Below are 20,373 nucleotides of genomic sequence, written 5' to 3' on the forward strand. Positions count from 1 at the left end.
CACTGGACAATTTCCACCTTCTCTTCGCAAGCTTTCCAGATACATCCCACGCACACGGATCCACCTTTCTCTAAGTTCATCAGGGCCTAGAAGAGCGTCCAGCTCATGGTTGGTGCTCAGCACATTTTTTGTCAAATGAATTGCTGAATCCGTAGTTGAAATCAGGCCCTGTCTTACGGCTACCTTTATTTTCTCTTTTATTTCCTTTGTGGTATTAATTCTTGGATCCCATCCCAACTGGATGTTTGAGGTCTGAGTCATAACTTCTATTCAGCTCCTTATATCTTTTTCTCTGTTACCCTAAGCTCTTGGAACTAACTCCACATGCTTTTACTATCAATAGTATTATTGATAAACTTGTAATCTCTGATTTCTGGGATGGCTCAGAATTTAATAACTGCCCAGAAAACAGTAAATCCTACCGACCTTATCTGAGAGACCCTTTGGGAATCAAAAGTCTATCTCTTTCTTTTCTTCAATTAATGTTTTACCATCATTGATACATTGTGAAAGCAAATTATCAAGCAGGGGCCCTTTCTTGTTGGAATACCACGCTGTGTTCCTTAATTTGACTTTTCTGATCCTCACGATTCGATAACCTAATAGTTAGTGTGTGTCAACAACATAGGGGCACCAAACTAGGCACTTAAGATAGAAACTAGTACAAAACAGGTTCAGACACTTCAGAGCAGCAAAAGGCGACTGACCAATATTGGTCAGTATCCACTGAAGACATACTGACCAATATTGCATTTTCTCAATGTTAACTTAGTACCATCATTTAATAAGTGCCACGGAAATTCAGAGGAATTATAAATTAATGAAGACTGGGACAGTACGGGAAGCCATCTGAAACTGTCGTCAACAAGACTCCAACAATTATTAAGTCCCTGCACATGTCAGGCTGCTCTCTACAGTTCCTACCTTCTAGAACTTTGTGATCTCTAACTTACCTTTAATAGCTTTAGGTATATTCTAAGAGAAAGACAGATGATGTTGTCAACTTGCTCTTTAATCATTCGGACGCCGATTTAATCCAGTCACAAGGAACCACGGATGCCAACGCAGCCACACGCAGACCTCTCTTCTACATCATCCCATTCTATTTTCTCTCTTATTATTAGTACGTGAGAACAGCCTACTTATTTACTGATCTATGTCGGGGTCAGCAAAATATGGCCCATGGGACAAATCTAGCACCCATTCTACTTTTATAAATAAAGTTTTATTGGAATACAGCTACACTCATCCATTTTACATTGTCTTCACGGGCGTTTGCGCTGAAACAATAGAGTTGAGTAGTTGTGACAGACACTGTATGGCCCACAGAGCCTAAGACATTTACATCTGGCTTTTTACTGTCTGCCCCATGGCCCACCTGTTTATTGTCTGACTTTTCACAACAGAATACGAAGGGAGACCGTTTTGTTCGCTGTTCTGACAGCGAGACGTACATCTGGGACATAGTAGGTGCTTAATATCTGTTGCTGACCACTCATAGACAGGAGAGGAGGATAACTTGCATTAACATGGACCTCGGAAAGCTCTAAATCTGGCCACACATCTGGAATCACTGCTTTCTGGGCATATAGGTAATGAATTCATGTAAAGAAATTTGTAAATGGCCAAAGAATACTCTGGGGAGGATTCTTGGCCCAAGGAATAGTTTTCACTGAAAATGCCTTGGTCTCACTGCTGGGCTTATTTGGGGACAGAGCACCGTATTTTTTATAGCCCTGCTACGCTAAATGAAATATGTACTAAATCACCAGGCAGGCCTGGACCTGAGAAACTGGGTAACATCTGGAAAATAAGAGCTTAGAGTAACAAACTTCTAAAAACTTGTTGATAGGAGCACCAACCTGGGCCTTTTTATTAATTTATTTGACTCCTGTCAATTGATATTACCCAGAGGTTTAAAAAAAGAAAAAGAAAAAGAATAAAAAAAAAAGAAAAAGAAAAAAAAAAACCCGCCATAGTTGTAAAACATAAAAACACCATTTCCCGTCCTTTTTTCAGTTTCCATGAGTAACTTACAATTTTGTTCTATGTAAAATTCATACCAAAGAAACTCTTTATTAACAGGCAGAAATTCTGACCTACTGAAACCCAGCCAATGCCAGGCAGAGGTAGCAGAACAAGCCAAAATCAACATGCTGGTTTTTAGATATTCTGTTTAAGAGGCAAACAGTGTTTCAGTTCTGAGTAACCTATATACCAAGATGGACAGCCTCACCCAGGAGACCACAACATGCCTTATATTTCAGATTTTTATCAGCTAGGTCTCCAGGCTGAGCTGCCTTGCCATGACCCGCCCACTTCCTGGCCAACCTGGTTGACCAGTACTCCCCAGCGGTTCTATTCATTCCCTGTGCTATGGCCTGAGGGATTTAGAATGTAACCTATCCTTATCTTTTCCCATTTAAAAATTCTTCAAATCTCTGTACTGCCTTCAGGGGAAAGCCAAAGCTCTCATAACACAGGAGGATCTTCATGAATTGGCTTTGTGTGCCTGCCGACCCGTCTCCCCTTGCCACGTGCCCCTCTTCGCCCTCTCCTCCCCTTCCCTTCTGGTCTAAAGGCAGGACTTCTAGGAGTTTTGATAATGTCTCATTCTCTTTCTTCCTTTTGTCCCTTTCTCTTTCTCCTCTTCTCTTCCCTCTGGGGCTTCTGAACCTTTGCACTTGCTCTTTCCTTTCTGCTTCTGCTTGAAGCACTTTTCCTTCTCTTGTCTGGCTAACCTCAGTTTACTCCCTGAGTCTCACCTCAGATTTCTCCCTAATAGCCTTTCTGGATTCTCAAAGTCCAGATTAACAGAAAAATCTCAGGAGTAACACTCTAAGGAACTAAGTAACACTCTACTAGGAACTCCAAATCGAATCCCAAAGAATGTATCACATGAAAGATTAAAGAGGGGATCCCTGGGTGGCTCAGCGGTTTAGCGTCTGCCTTCGGCCCAGGGCGCAATCCTGGGGTTCCAGGATCAAGTCCCACGTCGGGCTCCCTGCATGGAGCCTGCTTCTCCCTCTGCCTGTGTCTCTGCCTCTCTCTGTGTGTCTCTCATGAATAAATAAATTTTAAAAATCTTAAAAAAAATTAAAAAAAGATTAATAAAAGGTAGATCTCTAACTTATTTTGATGTCACCCCCAACATGATCTAAATTCTTAAAGTCAATATACAAATTCTGCCTTAAGCATGCTCCCAAAGCAATTCAACTATGGGTCTCCTAGATAAATTTTCAAATCCTTTGCTATCAGACAAACAGAAAGTCCAGGAATTGTCCTTCTAAAATACGGTACAAGTGTTCTGTTCAAAATGCATACTAAATATACTGCAATCAAAGACATAACGCTTGCCTTGAAATCTTTCACTTCCAAGAAATCAGGGAGAGAACACGGATGAAGATAAACCACTTGAGTGGCTCCAACACCTGGCAATATGAGAAGGCACTGCGTTATTCTGGAGAGATACTTGTTACAGAGTGCACAGGTCTGAAGATCACTGAATATGAAATTGCACAAAAAATGAAAATGGACTTTGATGTATTCAACTAGCAACGTCTGGGCTGCAAACCCTGGGCACATCAACACCTCCTGCAATAGCCTCTGGTTATGTAGGAGGTGCTGTAATCTAAATGGATACAATGATGCCTGTCATCTTTTTTATAACCTGGCGTGGCAAGTAAAATCTGGGGGGTAAAAAGGATTGATCTACCAAGTGCCAACAACAGCAAGCAGAATAGATAATCTTGCTTCAGAGAGAACAACAGTTCATAGCAAATAAGTCCCAAGGCAGGTGGCCAATTTTAGGCTTCTACGGATCTGGCAAGATTTGAAGGTGGTCCGAACTGGAGAGACGAGGATTGAGGTGTGGCCTTGGATATGAAGAGGGAAGAGGATTACAGCATTAAATCCCACCTGTGGAAAGGTGTCTGAAACAAAGCAGGGAACACTGGACCGAGGGTAAAGGCTTGGCTAATGAGTCAAGAAAGAAAACAGCTTGACAGCCTCCCCAACAGGAGTTAGAAAAGCCACAGCTTGAGCTTCCTCTAGAACAGTGTGAAAGCAAAATGGGACCACAAGAAGCAGACTGCAGCCTCCAGGAGAGGCGGTTGGCCCGGGCCGGCCTCTAGGTATACCAGCCCTTGGGGCCACGCTGTGACAAAGCTTCCTAAATCCTGTTTGCCACTGTCGAGGAAGCTCTTAGTACTCTCCCAGAACCTCCTGGGTTCAAGAGAAAGGAGAAATAACTCCTGAAAGGACCATACCTACCAAGTGTTGAGCAAGCTAAAGCTTAGCTCAAAACTCTTTCTTTAGGTACTACAGGGTCTTTGAGAAATGCCTCCAGGAAGCAAGTCTGGCTGATGAATTTAGCTCATTTCACTCCTGTTAGGACAATGCCAGTGTTGTCATTCTATGTCCATACTTACACAGAAGGAAGAATAAGGAACCAGGACAGGGACGCCACCTTTAAAAATTTGGCAAAGTCCACTCCCTTCCTCCATGCCTCTTCTCCGGGGATAGACGAGAAGGCAGAGAAAAAGGGAGAAGAGAGCTCTTCACAGCTTTTAGCCTCCCCAAAGGGAGATGCAAACTCCACACCCCCCCCCCAAAGAACTGGCATGCCAGCTTCATTACAAAACTCTCCCATAAAATCTGCAAGGCCTTCTGAGATCACGCTAACTTCAAAGATTTTCTATAGAGGTTCACCCTTAAAATATGAATAATCATGATGTGGGTGAGCAGGTAATCACCCTGCTGACTTTCCAGTGCAATCTACATGCCCCTTAAAAAAAAATCTTCAAACTTACTGTGATCTCAAGAGGCATCGTGGATTTTTTTTTTAACTTCGAAAAAAAAAAAATTCCCAGGGAAGCAAGGAGAGCTGTAACAATTTAAGCAGCGAAAAGAACACAGTCACTCATGTTTTTAAAAGATGAAAACCTGTAGGACAACCTCTGACATGTCACATTCAGTGACATCTGAATATTGATGAAGGAAACTGCACCCAGACAGCAGGAGCGGTTCAATCAACTTTGGTGATAGATGCGGGTCAAGGCTGTGACAGCCGGGTTAGCACAACCAATCCAGATTTCACCCTTACTTTAGTAGTAACTTGCTGCACAAAGACCTTATGCAATGTCTTGCAACAGGTCCAAAAAAAGTCACACCTGGTATTTCTGCCACTCGGCTCGGTCCCCCATCTGATGTCCTGTAACATTCTCAGGTTCGTTGAGAAGATTTCAGAAGTGACTTTAAGGGAACTCATCCATCTCTCTTCCTTGTCAGTTATTAACATGGACAACCAATTAAATTATATTTCATCTTCAGAATTATTAGCAGTATATATGACCCACTATTTACATCGTTAAGCATGATTCTTACAAAGGAACAGAGAAGCTGTATCCTCCGGATTTCTGGGAGTTCTTTGCACACAGCGCACACTCATGTACTTGGTGCATGAAAAATGAGGCAAATTACAGATCAAGAAATGCATTTAACAATACTTTAGAGATCTAAAATAATTCTCATAATTAGCTTCCAGATATAGTCATCCGGTTTAAAAGAGAATTCACCAAATGGGGCTTTTCTAACAGCCATTTTATGTTTATGTGGAATAGACACTTGAGTAAGCTGTTTTTTCTAGATCGTAACTGTTGATATTTAAAAACTAAAGATGATCCAACATGTCTGTTTACACTGGCAACCTCAAGGCATCAAATTCAAGCCTTATTCCAGTCCCAACCTCTTTACCTTTTTATTGTACTAAAGTGGGAACTCACATGTGTTCGTTAAAGCACTGCTGATACGTCGGGAGGTTAGGTGTGGTGTCAGATACAAAAATTTGGCAGAGGTCCACGAGTTTCCATGTGTTCAACCACAAAGGGCGATTTGTGCAATGGGAATAGTATGGAAATATTATGGAATTATATTGTGTTTCATGTTTATTCCACAAGTGTATTATCTTAAATATTTTAAAGCAAAGTTAAGCTGATGCTGCATACAAAAGCCAAACCCAGGTTAATACTTTCAAAGAATTCTAATAATAAGCTCAGTCGAGGAACACGGTGGAGCAGGGAAATTGTACTAAGAAAAGACAGAAATCACCAGGTTACTGCCTGCCACCCATGCACAACAAGCCCCACATTGCTATTTTTACTAAGTATTATGGGAAAACCAAAGAAGAAATAGCATTTTAACACCTCGCTGAGTTTTAAAGCAGGTACAATATTCACGTTTGGGTGCCCAACTCCCCTCGTTTGATTTGAGGCCAAGGCTCCACAGTGAAAGCAAAGTGGAGAGGTTTTCCCCTTAATTATCTAAGTAATTACCTTAAATGTCTGCTTTGCTTTGGCTGTGGAGACATAGTCACAACCATGAAGACCCTACTGAAACAAGAAGATACGAAGTTCATAAAATGCTCTTCGTCTCCATTGCAGAAAGGCGCACGAACATCACCTGAAAATGCAAACTGTGATCTTTTGTGACAAGATTAGAGAACACCGGTTCTGTCAAGCTGCAGTAAGAACTATTCCTGCATTTCCTCGTATCCTATAGTGAAGGGAACGTCTATTGCCTAATAACCCACACTCAAGTGACTCCTGAAGCACAGCCAGACGGACAATTGTGGACTGTGCTGGCCATCGGCATTGTAAAGCATACGTACTGGAATGATCTATTTTGTGGTGTCCTTCAGTCTTCTGCTCCTTGCTCAGAGCTCTCATACAAGAGATTTGTGCAAGGAAGTAAGTTTGCCGGGGAAACAGACATCAAGTCTGTGTCTCGATTCCATGAGAACGTGCCACACCCTAGAGAATATCTAATGAAATCCTAGAGAAAGTGGTTAAGTAAACAAAGTGTTTATTTTCTGTATGAAACTTCCTATTTTAAGGGAACATCCTGCCATCTTGTTCTGGCTTCGCTGGTGCCCATTCTCCTTGTTTGGCCTCTTGCTTTTCCTCAAGGCCCTACCACAATATTCGCCCTCAGGAAATTGTGTGATGCACGAATTACTCTACCCCTTCCTTCCATTGTGATTTAAAATGTATGTAGAATTCTGATCTCACAATTGTCACACACTCACAAGGAGACACCTAGCTTACCTGAAAAGTCACTTAGCGAAAATTCTTTCCTCAGCAATGAAGGATGTATCTAGATTCTCTGCCCTGAGCATCAGAGTTCCAAGTAAAGTCACTCTTGGGACACGGTGGTTTCCCTTCCCATGGATACTGGATACTATCATGGCTGTAACTTTTTATTAGTCAAAGAGGGAACTGTTAGGCTTAGAATATTCCATCCTCACCTTTCCACTAGTTGATACACTTCAATGTGTTATTCATCAGCTCTTAAGGATGCTGTACACCTGGGGGAAGATCCTAGTCAATCTTTGGTGCCAAGATGTCAATTAAAATTCAGGTTTCTCTGGAATTCTTTCGGAGCTCACTGGAAAATTTCTTTTTGTTAAGCTACTGAGTAAATACAGGAGATAGATAAGATTTTCAAGGTTGATATGTGAGACGTTCCTCCCTTTGCTTCCAAGAACACTACATTCCTAGTTCCTTGTCATGTTGGCTGCAGACATAAAGGAGGTAGAAAGGCATTTTGTGGACATTGTGATGGGAAAGGAATTCGGTGACATATACATTGGGGTCCAAAGTGCTTTGCTGTGCATGACTGAAGCCCACCTTAGCCTTAGTCCCATCAGGTGGGCAGGCAATGAGACATTAGCAATATTCCTAAGGTTCTGTGTGCCATATAAGCTTCCATAATTTTTTCTGTCAACCCAGGACTTCAAAACACCATGCTTATTAAAAAAAAAAAAAAAAAAAAAAAAAAAAAAACTGGACCGGATAACATTATCATGGCTAACACACTGGTGGATGATGACAAATTAACAGGTAACTATTTGTCTTGGTGTTGCCATTTTAGAATGTGACTCTTGGAGGGCTTCTGACTGATGCCAAAGTTAGAAGACAGATTTGAAATCATCCCTGCCCTTTACCTGCCATGAAATGAGGTTTCAGACAGACTATTTAATTATCTCTGCCTCACATATTCTATGAAGCTGGATTTCAAGAAAAACATGACAAATGGCACATTCAGAATAAAAAAGACTGTTAACCAAGGGTAAAATGAAAGGATCTAACATTGGATGGGTTGGTTTAAAAAAAAAAAAAAAAGGATGAAAAAGCCCTTTGCATGGTGATTATCTCAAGTAATTATCATTTTTTTCCATGGAGTTTACAGACCCCTAAAATTTGTCTCTAACACAAGTAGATTATAAGAACTCGGGGTGAAAAGAAGGCATTTCTTTATAATAGCCAGGAGCATTAGGGGAACAATGGGTGAGTGTAATGCAGGAGGATTGGAAGCTGGTGAGAGAAGCAAACGTGTAGAAGAAATGACAATGTAAAAGAAAGCTGCAACTAGAAGACCAATGTCATAATGTACTGATTTCTTGCTGGTGTTCTTTTAGGGAGACAGGGAAAATATTGCCAAAGAAGTCATCAGGATTTGGATTCTTTTGGCAACAACGAGATTTTTATTATAAAGCAAATTGAATATATACCTACCCTAAGGCCAACATTAAAATGAAATTCTTATACTTTGTTCTCCCCCAAATCTGCACAAGGACTTCCTCAAGATCTTAGTATGCTTGTAACAAGATGGCAGGAATTGGGCCGAATGTATTCTAAAACAACACACAACCCAGCTTCAAGTGAAAATGTTGATACTAGTAAAATTGGAACATGCTACTCCAGGGAACTAAAATTTGATGTGAATCAGAAAGGCTCTTGCAAGCAAAGGCTTGGCAGTTAGGTAATGATGGTACCTGCTGGGTCCAGGACTGAGAATTCATGTTTTTACTGAGCAACTGAAATTCAAAATGCCAAGTTTAGAGGAGAAATGCAAGGCAGTCTAAAACGACCAAGTCATGCAGACACTTGACTGATTTTATGAAAGAGATACCACTAAATAAATGAATCCTAATTTATTGTAGTCGGCCTTCATAACGAAATTCCATCATCTTGATTGACTACATTCGATACAAACTCAGGATGGCCACATTTGCAAAGTGTCTCTTAATGCATCTCGCTACAACCTGGTTATGGTACTTGAGCCCACAGGATAATTATGTACAATTATTTAATTATTTATTTTCAAGTAGGCTCCACGCCCACATGGAGCTTGAACTTACGACACTGAGAATAAAAGCTCTATGCTCTACTAGCTAGCTGCTCCAGCCAGCCGGGGACCCCTAATTATGTACAATTTACAATGACGGATATTTCACTGGTTTGTTCTTTGCCTTCTAGAAGACCCATCAATCATTCAAGAACATGATATATTATGCATAATTGTTTCATTTCTTTCCCTTTTGTAAAAATTCGTTGATACTAATCACTAAAAATTATTCTCGTTTATATCAGTATTGTACATATAAACCAAGAAATGTTCTTGTGGGGATGATGACAAAAGGAAGGAAGATAAAAATCTTACAAACTTCACAATCTCATTACTATGAAATGTCTACTTTGCAAATAAGGCCAGTGATCCTTAAAGTAAAAACACAGTGAACAACTAAGTGTTTTCACTCATTTTAAGATTTAAAAAAACAAAAAACTCAAAGGGACATTTTATTGTGTGAAACTTAAAATATACGGATTTTAATATATAAAAAAATGATATGATTGAACTCTGGATCAACCATTTGCTAGCTAGATTGCCTTGGGAAAGTTGTTAAATCTCCATTACCTGCAGTTTCCTCATCAATAAGTGGTATAAATTAACAATCACACTGATGTTTCTCACTGAGTAGTAATGAAAATAATATAAGATAATGTATAGGTGAATGTGCTTTACAAATCATATAAAAGTAAGATGTACTCAACCGCTGTGAAGTACCAGGATAGAAATTAAAGAATAAATGTCATTTAAAAGTCACTTGGCATCCATTTTTAAGGAACTTGCTTTCAAAAACATCAATAGCTATGCCAAAAATGTTCAGGTTGTACTTCACCATAAGCCTAATTTAGATCCTTTAATAAAAGTATAAAAAGGTTCAAAAGACAATTTCAACTCCCTACTCCACCATAGCATGTGTAGGAAATCATTTCATACATAATCAGACTAAGGGTCTTACTCTTAACTGCATAAAGCAAACTGGAAATGGAAATATGGTAATGTATAATTACAGTAACTTGAAAATATTTCTAAATATCCTCATTCCCAGAATAAACTTTTGCTTTGGGGAGGCTTCTCAAACCTGGTCAATATATTGAAAATCAATGAATACGTTGAACAATGTGAAAATCACTCTGGCTGGTTTCTATTTTTTTTTTTTGGGGGGGGGGGGACTGTTATTGTTTTATATGATGTTTTGTTTCCTGGGCACTCTTCTGACACTCCAACAGGGATTAGCTATTCAATTCCATTTGTCAGAGCATCACTTAGTAACGGATGCTGAAAAGTTGAGCGGCAATACTCACAACATGACTTGCCAAATGACTAGATGGTCTGAAACAGAATGAATAATGTATAGTTAAAATCAGGGCCCTGATATCAGATATGTTGAATTCAAAGAAAGTCTGACTGTTAAAGCTTTGTGACTTTTGGCAAGCAGTTAACTCCCTGGTGCTTGGATTCCTTACGGATAAAGCAGAGATAATAGTAGTGCCTATTTCAAACAGTTATGAGGGCTAAATAAAAGAATCCAAAGGGGAAAAAAAAAAAGAATCCAAGGAAAGTACTTAGAGAAGCATCTAACATGCAGAAAACATTCAGTGAGTGTTAAATAGTATATGTACAGAAATACAGACAAAATAAGAGGTTTATTTTTTTTTCATAAAATCCTTGACTAGAGATTTTAGGCACAGAAAAATCAACTTGAGAACATTTTAACAATCAAAATGCCAAATCATTGAACTAATTCAACTCAATATTGCGCCTTTTCCTTACATATACATGTGCATACATGCATGTGTATATACCCATATGCACACACATGTCACTATATAAGGCACACACACACACACAAATTTATCTTGATGGCAGGAAGGCTACAGCAATGCAGATCACAGAACCTGTGCTTTTCTTCAGTTAAGCCATTTGATTTTCCAATGCTTCTGTAAGTTCAAATAATTTTGATTTGTGGCCAGTGGGGGGAAAAATTGTCCATTTCTTTAGATGCAGTACGGTGGCAAAAGGAAGTGATTCAAGGTGAAATATGGTCACACATGTATTGTACAATTTAAAGCCTTGGTAAATCTATGGTAAATCCCGTTGGAGATGAATGAAAATGCTTATCAGGTCAGCTGAAAAGCAGACGCAATTTTTAAAAACCTTCTTAATGCTAAGTGGCCAATAGTGGCAAATTCGCAGGGAAAGGGGATCTTTGGTTTTTGAGTTCTCATGTATTTATTGTTCTTCATACTTGATAAACCTTTTCAATAGTTCAATGAAAGGAGCAGTGGATTCTCCAGTAAGAGTATAGAGAACTGTCCCAATATGTTAACGAATCTTTCCATTCTTGTAAGAGATATTAAATTGCATTTTTTCTTCTTGCTTTCAAAAGTGGTGTCACGTGTCATAATGGGTGCAATTTTGGACAAAGTCAAGTTAGAATTTCTCCATGTTTAAAGGTTTTCAAACTCAAGGGATGAATCTCAGAAAGATAGTACTCCATCAGCTAAATTTTTCACAGCAGTGGTTAATCACTATTTATTGTGCATTCATCCAAGATCTAAGCCTTTCTCAGGAAAAAGAGGTGAAGAGAACTTATTAACATTTGCAAAGTCCTTTGAGAGATGTGTTACCAAAGTGTAAATTATATCCATGTTATTAACCCAGCCTCATTGAACATGAATAAATTACAAACAAATGAAAGTGCCTTTAATGGAGCAACACTATTACACAAAAATAATTTAAAATATGAAATTAAAGTGTCTGAATTAATTTTAAATGCTATTGCTTGTTTTTCCTGAATCAGTGTTCAGTTTTGAGGCAGCTGGGCAAAGAAAGGGACCCAATTTGGAAATATTCGCATTCTAATAACAGCCATGCTTCTCTCACCATGGATCAGAGCACTATAAACACTGCCTGAGACCTTACATATGTCAGAGGCAAACGTGGCCGTATTTTTTTGCATAGAAAAGAATATAAGCCATTGGATAGTTCTGAAATCATAATCAATGCTCCCATAAATTGCTAAATTAGAGGAAAGGTTTATATTCATGTTACTCAAAAAAATGAATTTTCCACATCCAGTTGCTGAGTAATGGCTGTTTGTGCAATGTTTCCGCTAAGATAAATGAAAGTTTTATTTTCCCTGCTACTTGTTTAAAACTCCTTTGCATTTTTACACAACAGCCCATTTTTCATTGCCAGGAAAGGTATGCAATTTGAACCATGCTACTTTTAACTCACAGTAAATCAATATGTGTCATAAGAGCAGAAAAGAAAGTAATATCACTCGCTATCATTGGACCTTCCCTTAGAGCCAGTCCCAGAAGACACTGCCAGGTTGGGTTGCTATAGCAACCGAGCTCACGTGGGCCTCTCTGCTTGGTTTGTTACAACGAATTGATCTTTACCACGCAGGTATAAACCTGAAGAACTCTTATGGTAAATAAGAAATTACAAAGAATTGATAACAAGGTGTTTGACCTTTCCATTGATCGGAGACGATCTAATTCAAAAGTAGTATTAAGAAGGTGGACTCCCTAAGATTTCAAATTCCTCTACTGACTTCCAGCTAAACTATTCATTGTCTTTTCTTTAGGATCCTTAAGTAGTCACATTCTCAAAACGTTGGGGGTGGGGGTGGGGAGGGTAATACCTTGCACCATTAGACTGCTAGCATGGAACCTCATCTGGTTTTACACAACAGTGAAGGTCTGCTATAAAAATGTCTTGAAATAATATTAATCTACTTTAAAAAATATCTACAGTTAGTAAGAAGATTCAACGAGACTCTATGGGTAATAGAGAAAAATTAAATTCTAACGTCTATGAAAAAGATACCAGGACAGATAATATATCTTAAAATATAGAGGGTTCGACTTCATTTGCCTATTAAACAACATAGGCCATATAAAGCATCTGGCTGGCATACAAGTAAGCACCTAATCCTAATAAACACCGTTAGGATTTTTTTCACTATCATAATACACGCTATACCTCTTTCTTTGCAGTAGGCACTACTGATTATGCAATTGTAGTGACCTCTGCATTCAGAGTATTTTTTAAATAAAAGTGATATAGGATACACCACTATGTGCTGAGCCTTAAATGTACTGTAAAAGGGGCAGGTCCTTTTTGGAAGATTAACCTTGTGAATAAAATATCTGCATTTAACGGACAGGCCCCAGGGAGGCAGCCTGGAGTGGAGTGTGTAATGTGTTCGGCAGTTGGGACTTCAGTTTGTTCATCATACTACTTACTCGAGACATTAAACTCTCTAAGACTTTGTATTTTCATCTGCAATGAAAAGATAAGGCAGTTTCAAAACCAGCTGTGAGGTGGAGAGAATCCAGTGAGACAATGCATAGAAAGCCCCCAGGGAAACGCTGGTACAAATAATACCTTTCACATGATTTTAATACTTTTTACATTTTAGCTGCCTTTCTTTTAAGGATTTTCCAGTCATTTCCTTGAATCATTGTTTCCAAATGGAAGTTGAAGGGCAAAATGGGTATAAATGCAAGGTTTCTTAGCAGTACTTTAAGATAGATGGGTTGTAATTCTGGCAAAAGGTAGGAAACTTTCACTATAACTCTATGTTACAAATTATTTTTTTAATCTGTTTCAATGGATAATGTTTTCCCCAAAGCATATTTCCATGGCCTCCTAGCTTAGGATGATGCTCTGTGGGGACAAAAATGGCAGCAGAGGGAACATTTCTATGCTCAGATGTACTTAGCCTTAGTACATCTCGCTTTAGGAATTAATCACATGAGCACATGAGCACATCCAACCCTCCGAGAAATCCCAGATAATCTCAGATAAAGAAATCAATGTTGCTCTGTGGTAAAGAGCACTGAGTGGGAGTTAGGCCTGTGAATGCTGCTTTTGCTGCTTATGAGCTTATCGCTTTGGGAAGTTATTCAACTTCTATGCTTCAGCTTCCTCATCTGTAAAATGGGAACGTGTCTACCTCACCCGATGGGAGGTTAAAATGGGATCTGCCCTGTGCCCAGACAGAGGCTAATAAAGTCAGTTCAATAAAAAAGAGTTCTTAAAGAAGCCTATTTAAACTCTCTAGCATGATAACTGTTCTTCCCAAATAATCTCTCTGGATACCTTCGGGAACTATTATTCCTTGGAGCACACTCTGTACAATGTTAGGGTGGTGACAACCTGTAATTAAGTAAAAGACTATTCAGCACCTTAGTGGCCAAGTCAAGTAGCACAGAAAATCAGCTGCCTCACCATGTGATCCCACTGGCTTGCTATTTCTTGCCAGAAAGTCCTACTACCTGGACATTAGAGCAACTATGCTAAGTATAAAGCTCCTGCCCCCTGGATGCTCTACTCATTAGAGCCATTTACATTTATTTCATGTATTAGCAGAGATCAGTTCATCATATTAGGCCATTTGCATGTCACTAAAAATTGAGCCATAAGGGAAAGGGACAAAAAAAGGATTAAAGGTTTAATAACAAGTTGAGAGAAAATTGAGTATATGGCTCACTGATTGGGTTTGCAAAGAGAAGGGACATTATCCCGATGTTTGCTTGCTTCCTAGCATGAACCCAAAATAATTTGAGTCAATTTTCAAAATGGAGAGATAAAATAGTAAAGAAAGATAAGAAAAGGTGAGAGCTTCATACAAGAAAACAATATGCTGCAAGTGCACAGCAAGATGCAAAGTCCTCCCTCATCTAAATAACACCACAATCCCAATAAACCTCCTGACCCTTTTCCAAAACATGGGAAGTTCAGCCAATGACCAGAAAAATGAGCCGTCAGCTAATTAGTCTGACACCTTTTAGAAGTCTCTTTATTTTCAGATTTGCAATTGTATCAAGTTGCTGGCTTTTCTTCTTTTAAAGAGTTCATATTTTAATTTCATGATCAGAAATAAATGCAGAACAAAAAAAAAACAGCTCACTCATAATTCCATGCCCTCGGCAATTAAAAACTTTTCAATAATTATTTCTTTTCCCTTCAAGCCTTAATCATAATTATATATAATTTTTATAGAGAGATATTTTACATATAAATATAATTTAAAAGTCTAGCTTTTTCTACTTAACATTATATCTAATTTCCTCACAATGATACGTAGAAGTCTTTAAAATGATCATGTCTAGCATCTGAATGGTTACATTTTTCCAGGGTCAGACATGCAAATTATTTGTAACTGTGCTGTGGTACAACAACCTCTTCCTTCATATAGTTCTTCCCATCTTTTAGATTAGTGATTTCAAATTTCAGCACACATCAGAATTACCTGGACGGCTTGTTAATACACAGGTGGCTGGGCCTCAGGTGAGGCCCAAGAATTTGCAATTCCAACAAGTTCCCAGATTATGCCCATGGCTGCTTTTCTGGGAGATCACATTTTTTTTTTTTTTGAAGTGTAATTTTTCTTTTCTTTTCTTCTTTTTTTTTTTTTAAACTAAGCTCTGTGCCCAGGATGGGCTTGAACTCATGACCCCATGGATCAAGAGTCACCTTCTCTACCAACTGAGCCAGCCAGGTGTGCCTCAGGGAGATCACTTTAATTACTCTTATTTATATAGAATATTATCATCATTGAGTTGGGATTGACAAATCAAATAGTACTTTTTTTATGGCATCTAAGACATATTTCTGAAAACCTTTCCTAGAAGCTTATACAGATTTATATTGCCACTTGACTTGATATTCGAAAGCCTGGGTAGGAACCAACTAACTGAATGAAATAAAACAATAGAAAATTGGTACTTTTCTCCTCAAAATGACAACTTGAAGCCTCAGATCCATCTATTTATATTTCAAATATACATAGCATGGCTAAATGGTAAGATTCAAATATCTGTTACCATAGATATCAACGAAGAGCTGTTATCACCATTGTCCAATTTCAGTAGTCACTGAAAACTAACTGAAATACTCATACCTTGGAGGAGAGTAAATGTGTATCTGCCCTGTGCAGATGCAAATTCGCTGCGCTTAGCTTGCTTGTCCACCAGACAGTTCAAAAACAGTGTCACTCACTGGAAGATGTAGGGCAAAAATCTGGCTTCAAGAAATAGTTTTTGAAAAGTTAGAAATACGAGCATTCTGACTTTGGCAGGGGATTATTAGCATGTTTGCCTAAAAGCCACAGTAAAAAAGCTCAGAGGTTCTCTCTTGTACGAAAAGATTCTTCATATTTGGGTAGAGATTAATCCCTCACCGTTAAATAGAGACATGAGCATATAAATAAACATGCCCACATAAGCATATGGACGTGTGTATATAAGTAAATATTAGATAGCCAGAGATGCAAAGTAGCTATTCACACACTGGTTTCTAGAAACCCACAGATAAAACATATGCTTAGCAAAGATATCTTCTGCAGAAAATGTCTTCTGGGCTCTTTCACTGTAATCTGCAAACATTCTTATATTTTTCACTTGTTATTGTATCTCTCTGAATGTATATTTAAAGAAAAACTGTGTCCAGATACATAATAATCATAAAACCATACATAAGTAAAGTGATTGGGTGTTGTCAACAAACCTTGAAAGCTAGTCAGCAACGAACTTGTTAACTCTGGCTCGTGTTGAAAAGAGTAGATCTAGAGTAAAAATATGAGAATCTTTTAAGAGTAAGGGAATCTTGTATTTATGACTTCCTAAGGGATGGTTTTTACTGAGTTAGCATTTTGGTAATTGCGTTATCTTTAAGTCAGAGCTAAGTCAATAGTCCTAACAGCCTTAATTGACTCTAAATTGTTCTTTGCATGGACAGGTTCATTATGGCCATATGAACACACCGCTGCTCTCAGAATGGACAGAAAACTAGGAGATAAACGCTAATATAACATACCACGTATATTTCACTGTAGGTATGTTTTCTACGATAAAAATGCATAATTGCATCTACTTATATTATGTAGTAAATATGGCCACACCTTGCATCCTCTAAAGAGATATGGCAAATTTTAAAATATGCAAATGTTAAAAACGCAAACATAAGAAATACAGGACTGCGATGCAGCGACAGTGAGGCAGTCACTCCCCTTGTGTGTTTGAGATTCTGACTATAGGTACGTAGTACTTGAATTCAGGTGTTCAGAGCAAACTAAAATTACAATATTAGCAGCAACAACCATGTGATCACTTGAAAACCAATACCTCTAAGCATTTTTGAGTCATAATTGTCAGCTCCTTACAGTGAGTGCAGAATGACAATTATAGTTCAAGCCACAAATCAAAAAGTACTAGCCAAAGTGTATACGCATCAGTAAGGCTTTTTTAGCTTGTCCATTCAGCGTAGAAGAAGAAATAGGGAGATAACATGTAATGAAAGGTGCAGATGGTCTTCATGTGAAATTTCAGCTCCTAAACTCAATAGAATGGGAGGGAAAGGCCTCTAGGGAAAACAGAGACAAGGAGAAGGACCTTTTAAAAAATCAGTTTACTCCATCAGGGTGGGAATGGAGCCCTAGCAAGCTGAAGGATAGGAATTTCAATGAATACATATTAATGGATATTTTCCTTTTTTGACAAATAGTTTTAGCTTCCAATTTATGCAGTGATAAGTTTCCTTTTAAAAGGATTGAAAAAAAATGGGCCACTTTTAAAGTAAAACCTGTTGCAAAAAAAAAAAAAACAGTATAAATTATCTGTGGACAGTGTAAAAAGAGAAAGGGTTTAGTACAGGTCGTTACTACACCATTCTACAGTACTTGTCATAGCTGAGTGATCCCATAACTTGCTGGGCCAATCAGGGAATGATCATATTCCAGTTAATTCTCTTATTGCAGCTCACGTGGAACACCAGAAGCATGAAACTGAATGTGTGCAATATGTTATGCTGTGTTAACTGATATTAAATTCAAATGCTCTCACTCAGGACTTGGATGCAATTTTTTTCAGCAAAGCAAATCTCAATTCTTCTATAAACAATACATGAAAAGATTTCACCAAAAGGAAACCATCTTCTGAACAGAACAACAGAACATCAAAAAATACCTTAATGTCCAATATGATATAAATTTATATTTTTCATAAATGTGGATATCAAATTCTCTGACCATTAACTAAATATGGAAGACCTGACACAAACAGCCATATGTGATATATATTCTTGCTTAAAGATATTAGGTTACATTATAGGGAGAAGGATCTAATTTATTAATCGTGTGCTTGTCAACACTTCTATTATAAAAAGCAATAATTAAATAAATGAAGCCCTAGGTTTTGATTCTAGGCTCAATGGCCTAATATTCTCAAGAAGTCTGAGTCTCAAGAAAGGTTGATCGGAGAAAGGTCAACCTAGTTAAACTCAAAATTTTTTAATACAATTATTATTTTTTAATGTACAAAAAGCAAAAGAAGGTAGCTTGGCAAAAATAAACACATACATAATTTTTGTAATAAAAACCAAGAGAATAATAAGCAAATACCAGGGCAACTGTCTATATTAATGAGGCCATTCTTCTAGATTTTTTTCTCAAACTCCTAATCATTATATATCATTATATTTTTCTCATTGTCATTCCACAGCAAAATAGCAATTACTACTTGGAATTTTTTTAAAAAAATCAATAAACATGGTCCTAAAGTTAGATTAAAAAAACAAAATGAAAAAAAAAATGATCAACATTATTTTTGAAGGCAAATTACAGTCAAACTTTTCTTCAACTAACATGTTGTAGAGCCTTAAAAAATTTGTCATATAAATAAGTGTCAGTCAAAAGTTGAAATTAAGACAACTTTACACTGACAAAATTTACACTCATCATTGATTTTGAGTATTGTTAAGAATTTTCATTGATGGTACTTGCTGCACACATTCAATCTGCTCTACCAAACAGATTAACAAGCAAGATATTTTAACTTATTCAAATGAAAGAATACAATTCCTTTGAATCATAAGCTGTTCTTCAGGAAATGACTAAGACTACGGTAGAAAATACTTATTAATTGCAGATTTCTAGGATTATATGAGTGCTATATTTTCATTTTCTTACGTTTGAAAAGAAGAAGCTTGGCCTTAGGAAATGTCACAAACTTATTTTGAGATCAAATTATCTTGATTATTAGCAAAAAAAGGATCACAAGTGAAAAGCATGAAATGTTACTTTGAGCCACTAATAACCTAAAACTTCTCATGATGTCTAGTCAGAGTTTTCATTAGTAAAGTGGACATTAATGATTGTAAAATGGACAGAGATCACCAGAGCATTCATTGGCACACATCCATGCTTCATTATTCTAACCCAGAAAACGAAGTGAGAAATGGCAGTCACAAGTTAACCATGCCTTTGCAATGAGTTTGCATTCTCACTCTGGTTCATGACCCAAGCTTCTTGAAAAAAAGCCTTTTCAAATCATTTCAAAGTTACCAGGAGCAACAGGATGATCATTTCCCAAACTTGGGATATGGAAGACCCAAGAAGAAAACTCGTTCTGTTTCCTATGGGGTTTGGGGCCTTGGGGACAGGGCAAGGTGTCTAGTTCTTTTGAAACTAAATGCATAAACAAAAAAGGAATTTGGTTTCTCTTTTTCTCATTGCAGTTGATCTCTATGATCTGTTTGGCATGTGTGTTTGTATATGTGTAAAAAGAGAAAGACGGTTCTATTTATTTAGCCCTCAGTAGTAATTATGTATAATATATTAACAAATGTTCATACCTCATATCTTCAACTCCAACTGTAAGCAGCATAAGGGAAGTTCCTGCGTAGTGACGGGTCATATTTCCCCTGTAATTCCCAACTCAAGCCCTGAATAGTCTCATAAGGCACTACAGAACAAGTGAAAAGTAAAACTTTACCCTAATGAAGAGGATCTTTTCTCCCACTCGGTATCTTCCTTGAGAGAGCCTCTCCACACAGAATTTGTTTGGGCATTTGCAAGGAGGATCTTCAGAAATTCTCTTCACCTAAAAGAAAAGAGCAGACAAGTTCAATTTTCCTTAATCAGGTTCCATTTAGATTAATTTGTTCCATGGGTTCAAAGGCTCCTGGACCATTAATGCTTTTAAATTTGTTCTAGATCAAACTATGGACATGATATGAGCACAGAAATATCACATTCAATCCTAACTATGTAAAAGTCAGGCCCTGGGGGCATTTTCTGAAGGCCAATAACAGCACTAAGGCATAAGTTGGATGATGACAATAATAATAATGCTGGAGGATAATGATGAGCAAACCAATTGGCAGTAGAGGAAT

The 20,373-nt window shown here is 37.9% G+C and overlaps 1 protein-coding gene across 3 annotated transcripts in view; it reads right to left on the bottom strand.

Annotated features, from left to right (window-relative positions):
* GAS2 (growth arrest specific 2) overlaps positions 1 to 20,373 on the bottom strand; it is a 127,208-nt gene that overhangs the window by 31,115 nt on the left and 75,720 nt on the right. For 2 of the 3 annotated variants that reach the window (XM_055318102.1, XM_055318101.1), the window contains exon 7: positions 19,974 to 20,081. In XM_055318102.1, coding sequence (XP_055174077.1) covers positions 19,974 to 20,081 — 108 coding nt within the window. Of the gene's footprint in view, positions 1 to 6,332; positions 6,387 to 19,973; positions 20,082 to 20,373 lie in introns of all 3 variants that reach the window. The other variant, XM_055318103.1, reaches the window with a different exon arrangement.

This window comes from Nyctereutes procyonoides, unplaced genomic scaffold (genome assembly GCF_905146905.1).
Source record: "Nyctereutes procyonoides isolate TBG_1078 unplaced genomic scaffold, NYPRO_anot_genome, whole genome shotgun sequence".
NCBI lineage: Eukaryota > Metazoa > Chordata > Mammalia > Carnivora > Canidae > Nyctereutes > Nyctereutes procyonoides.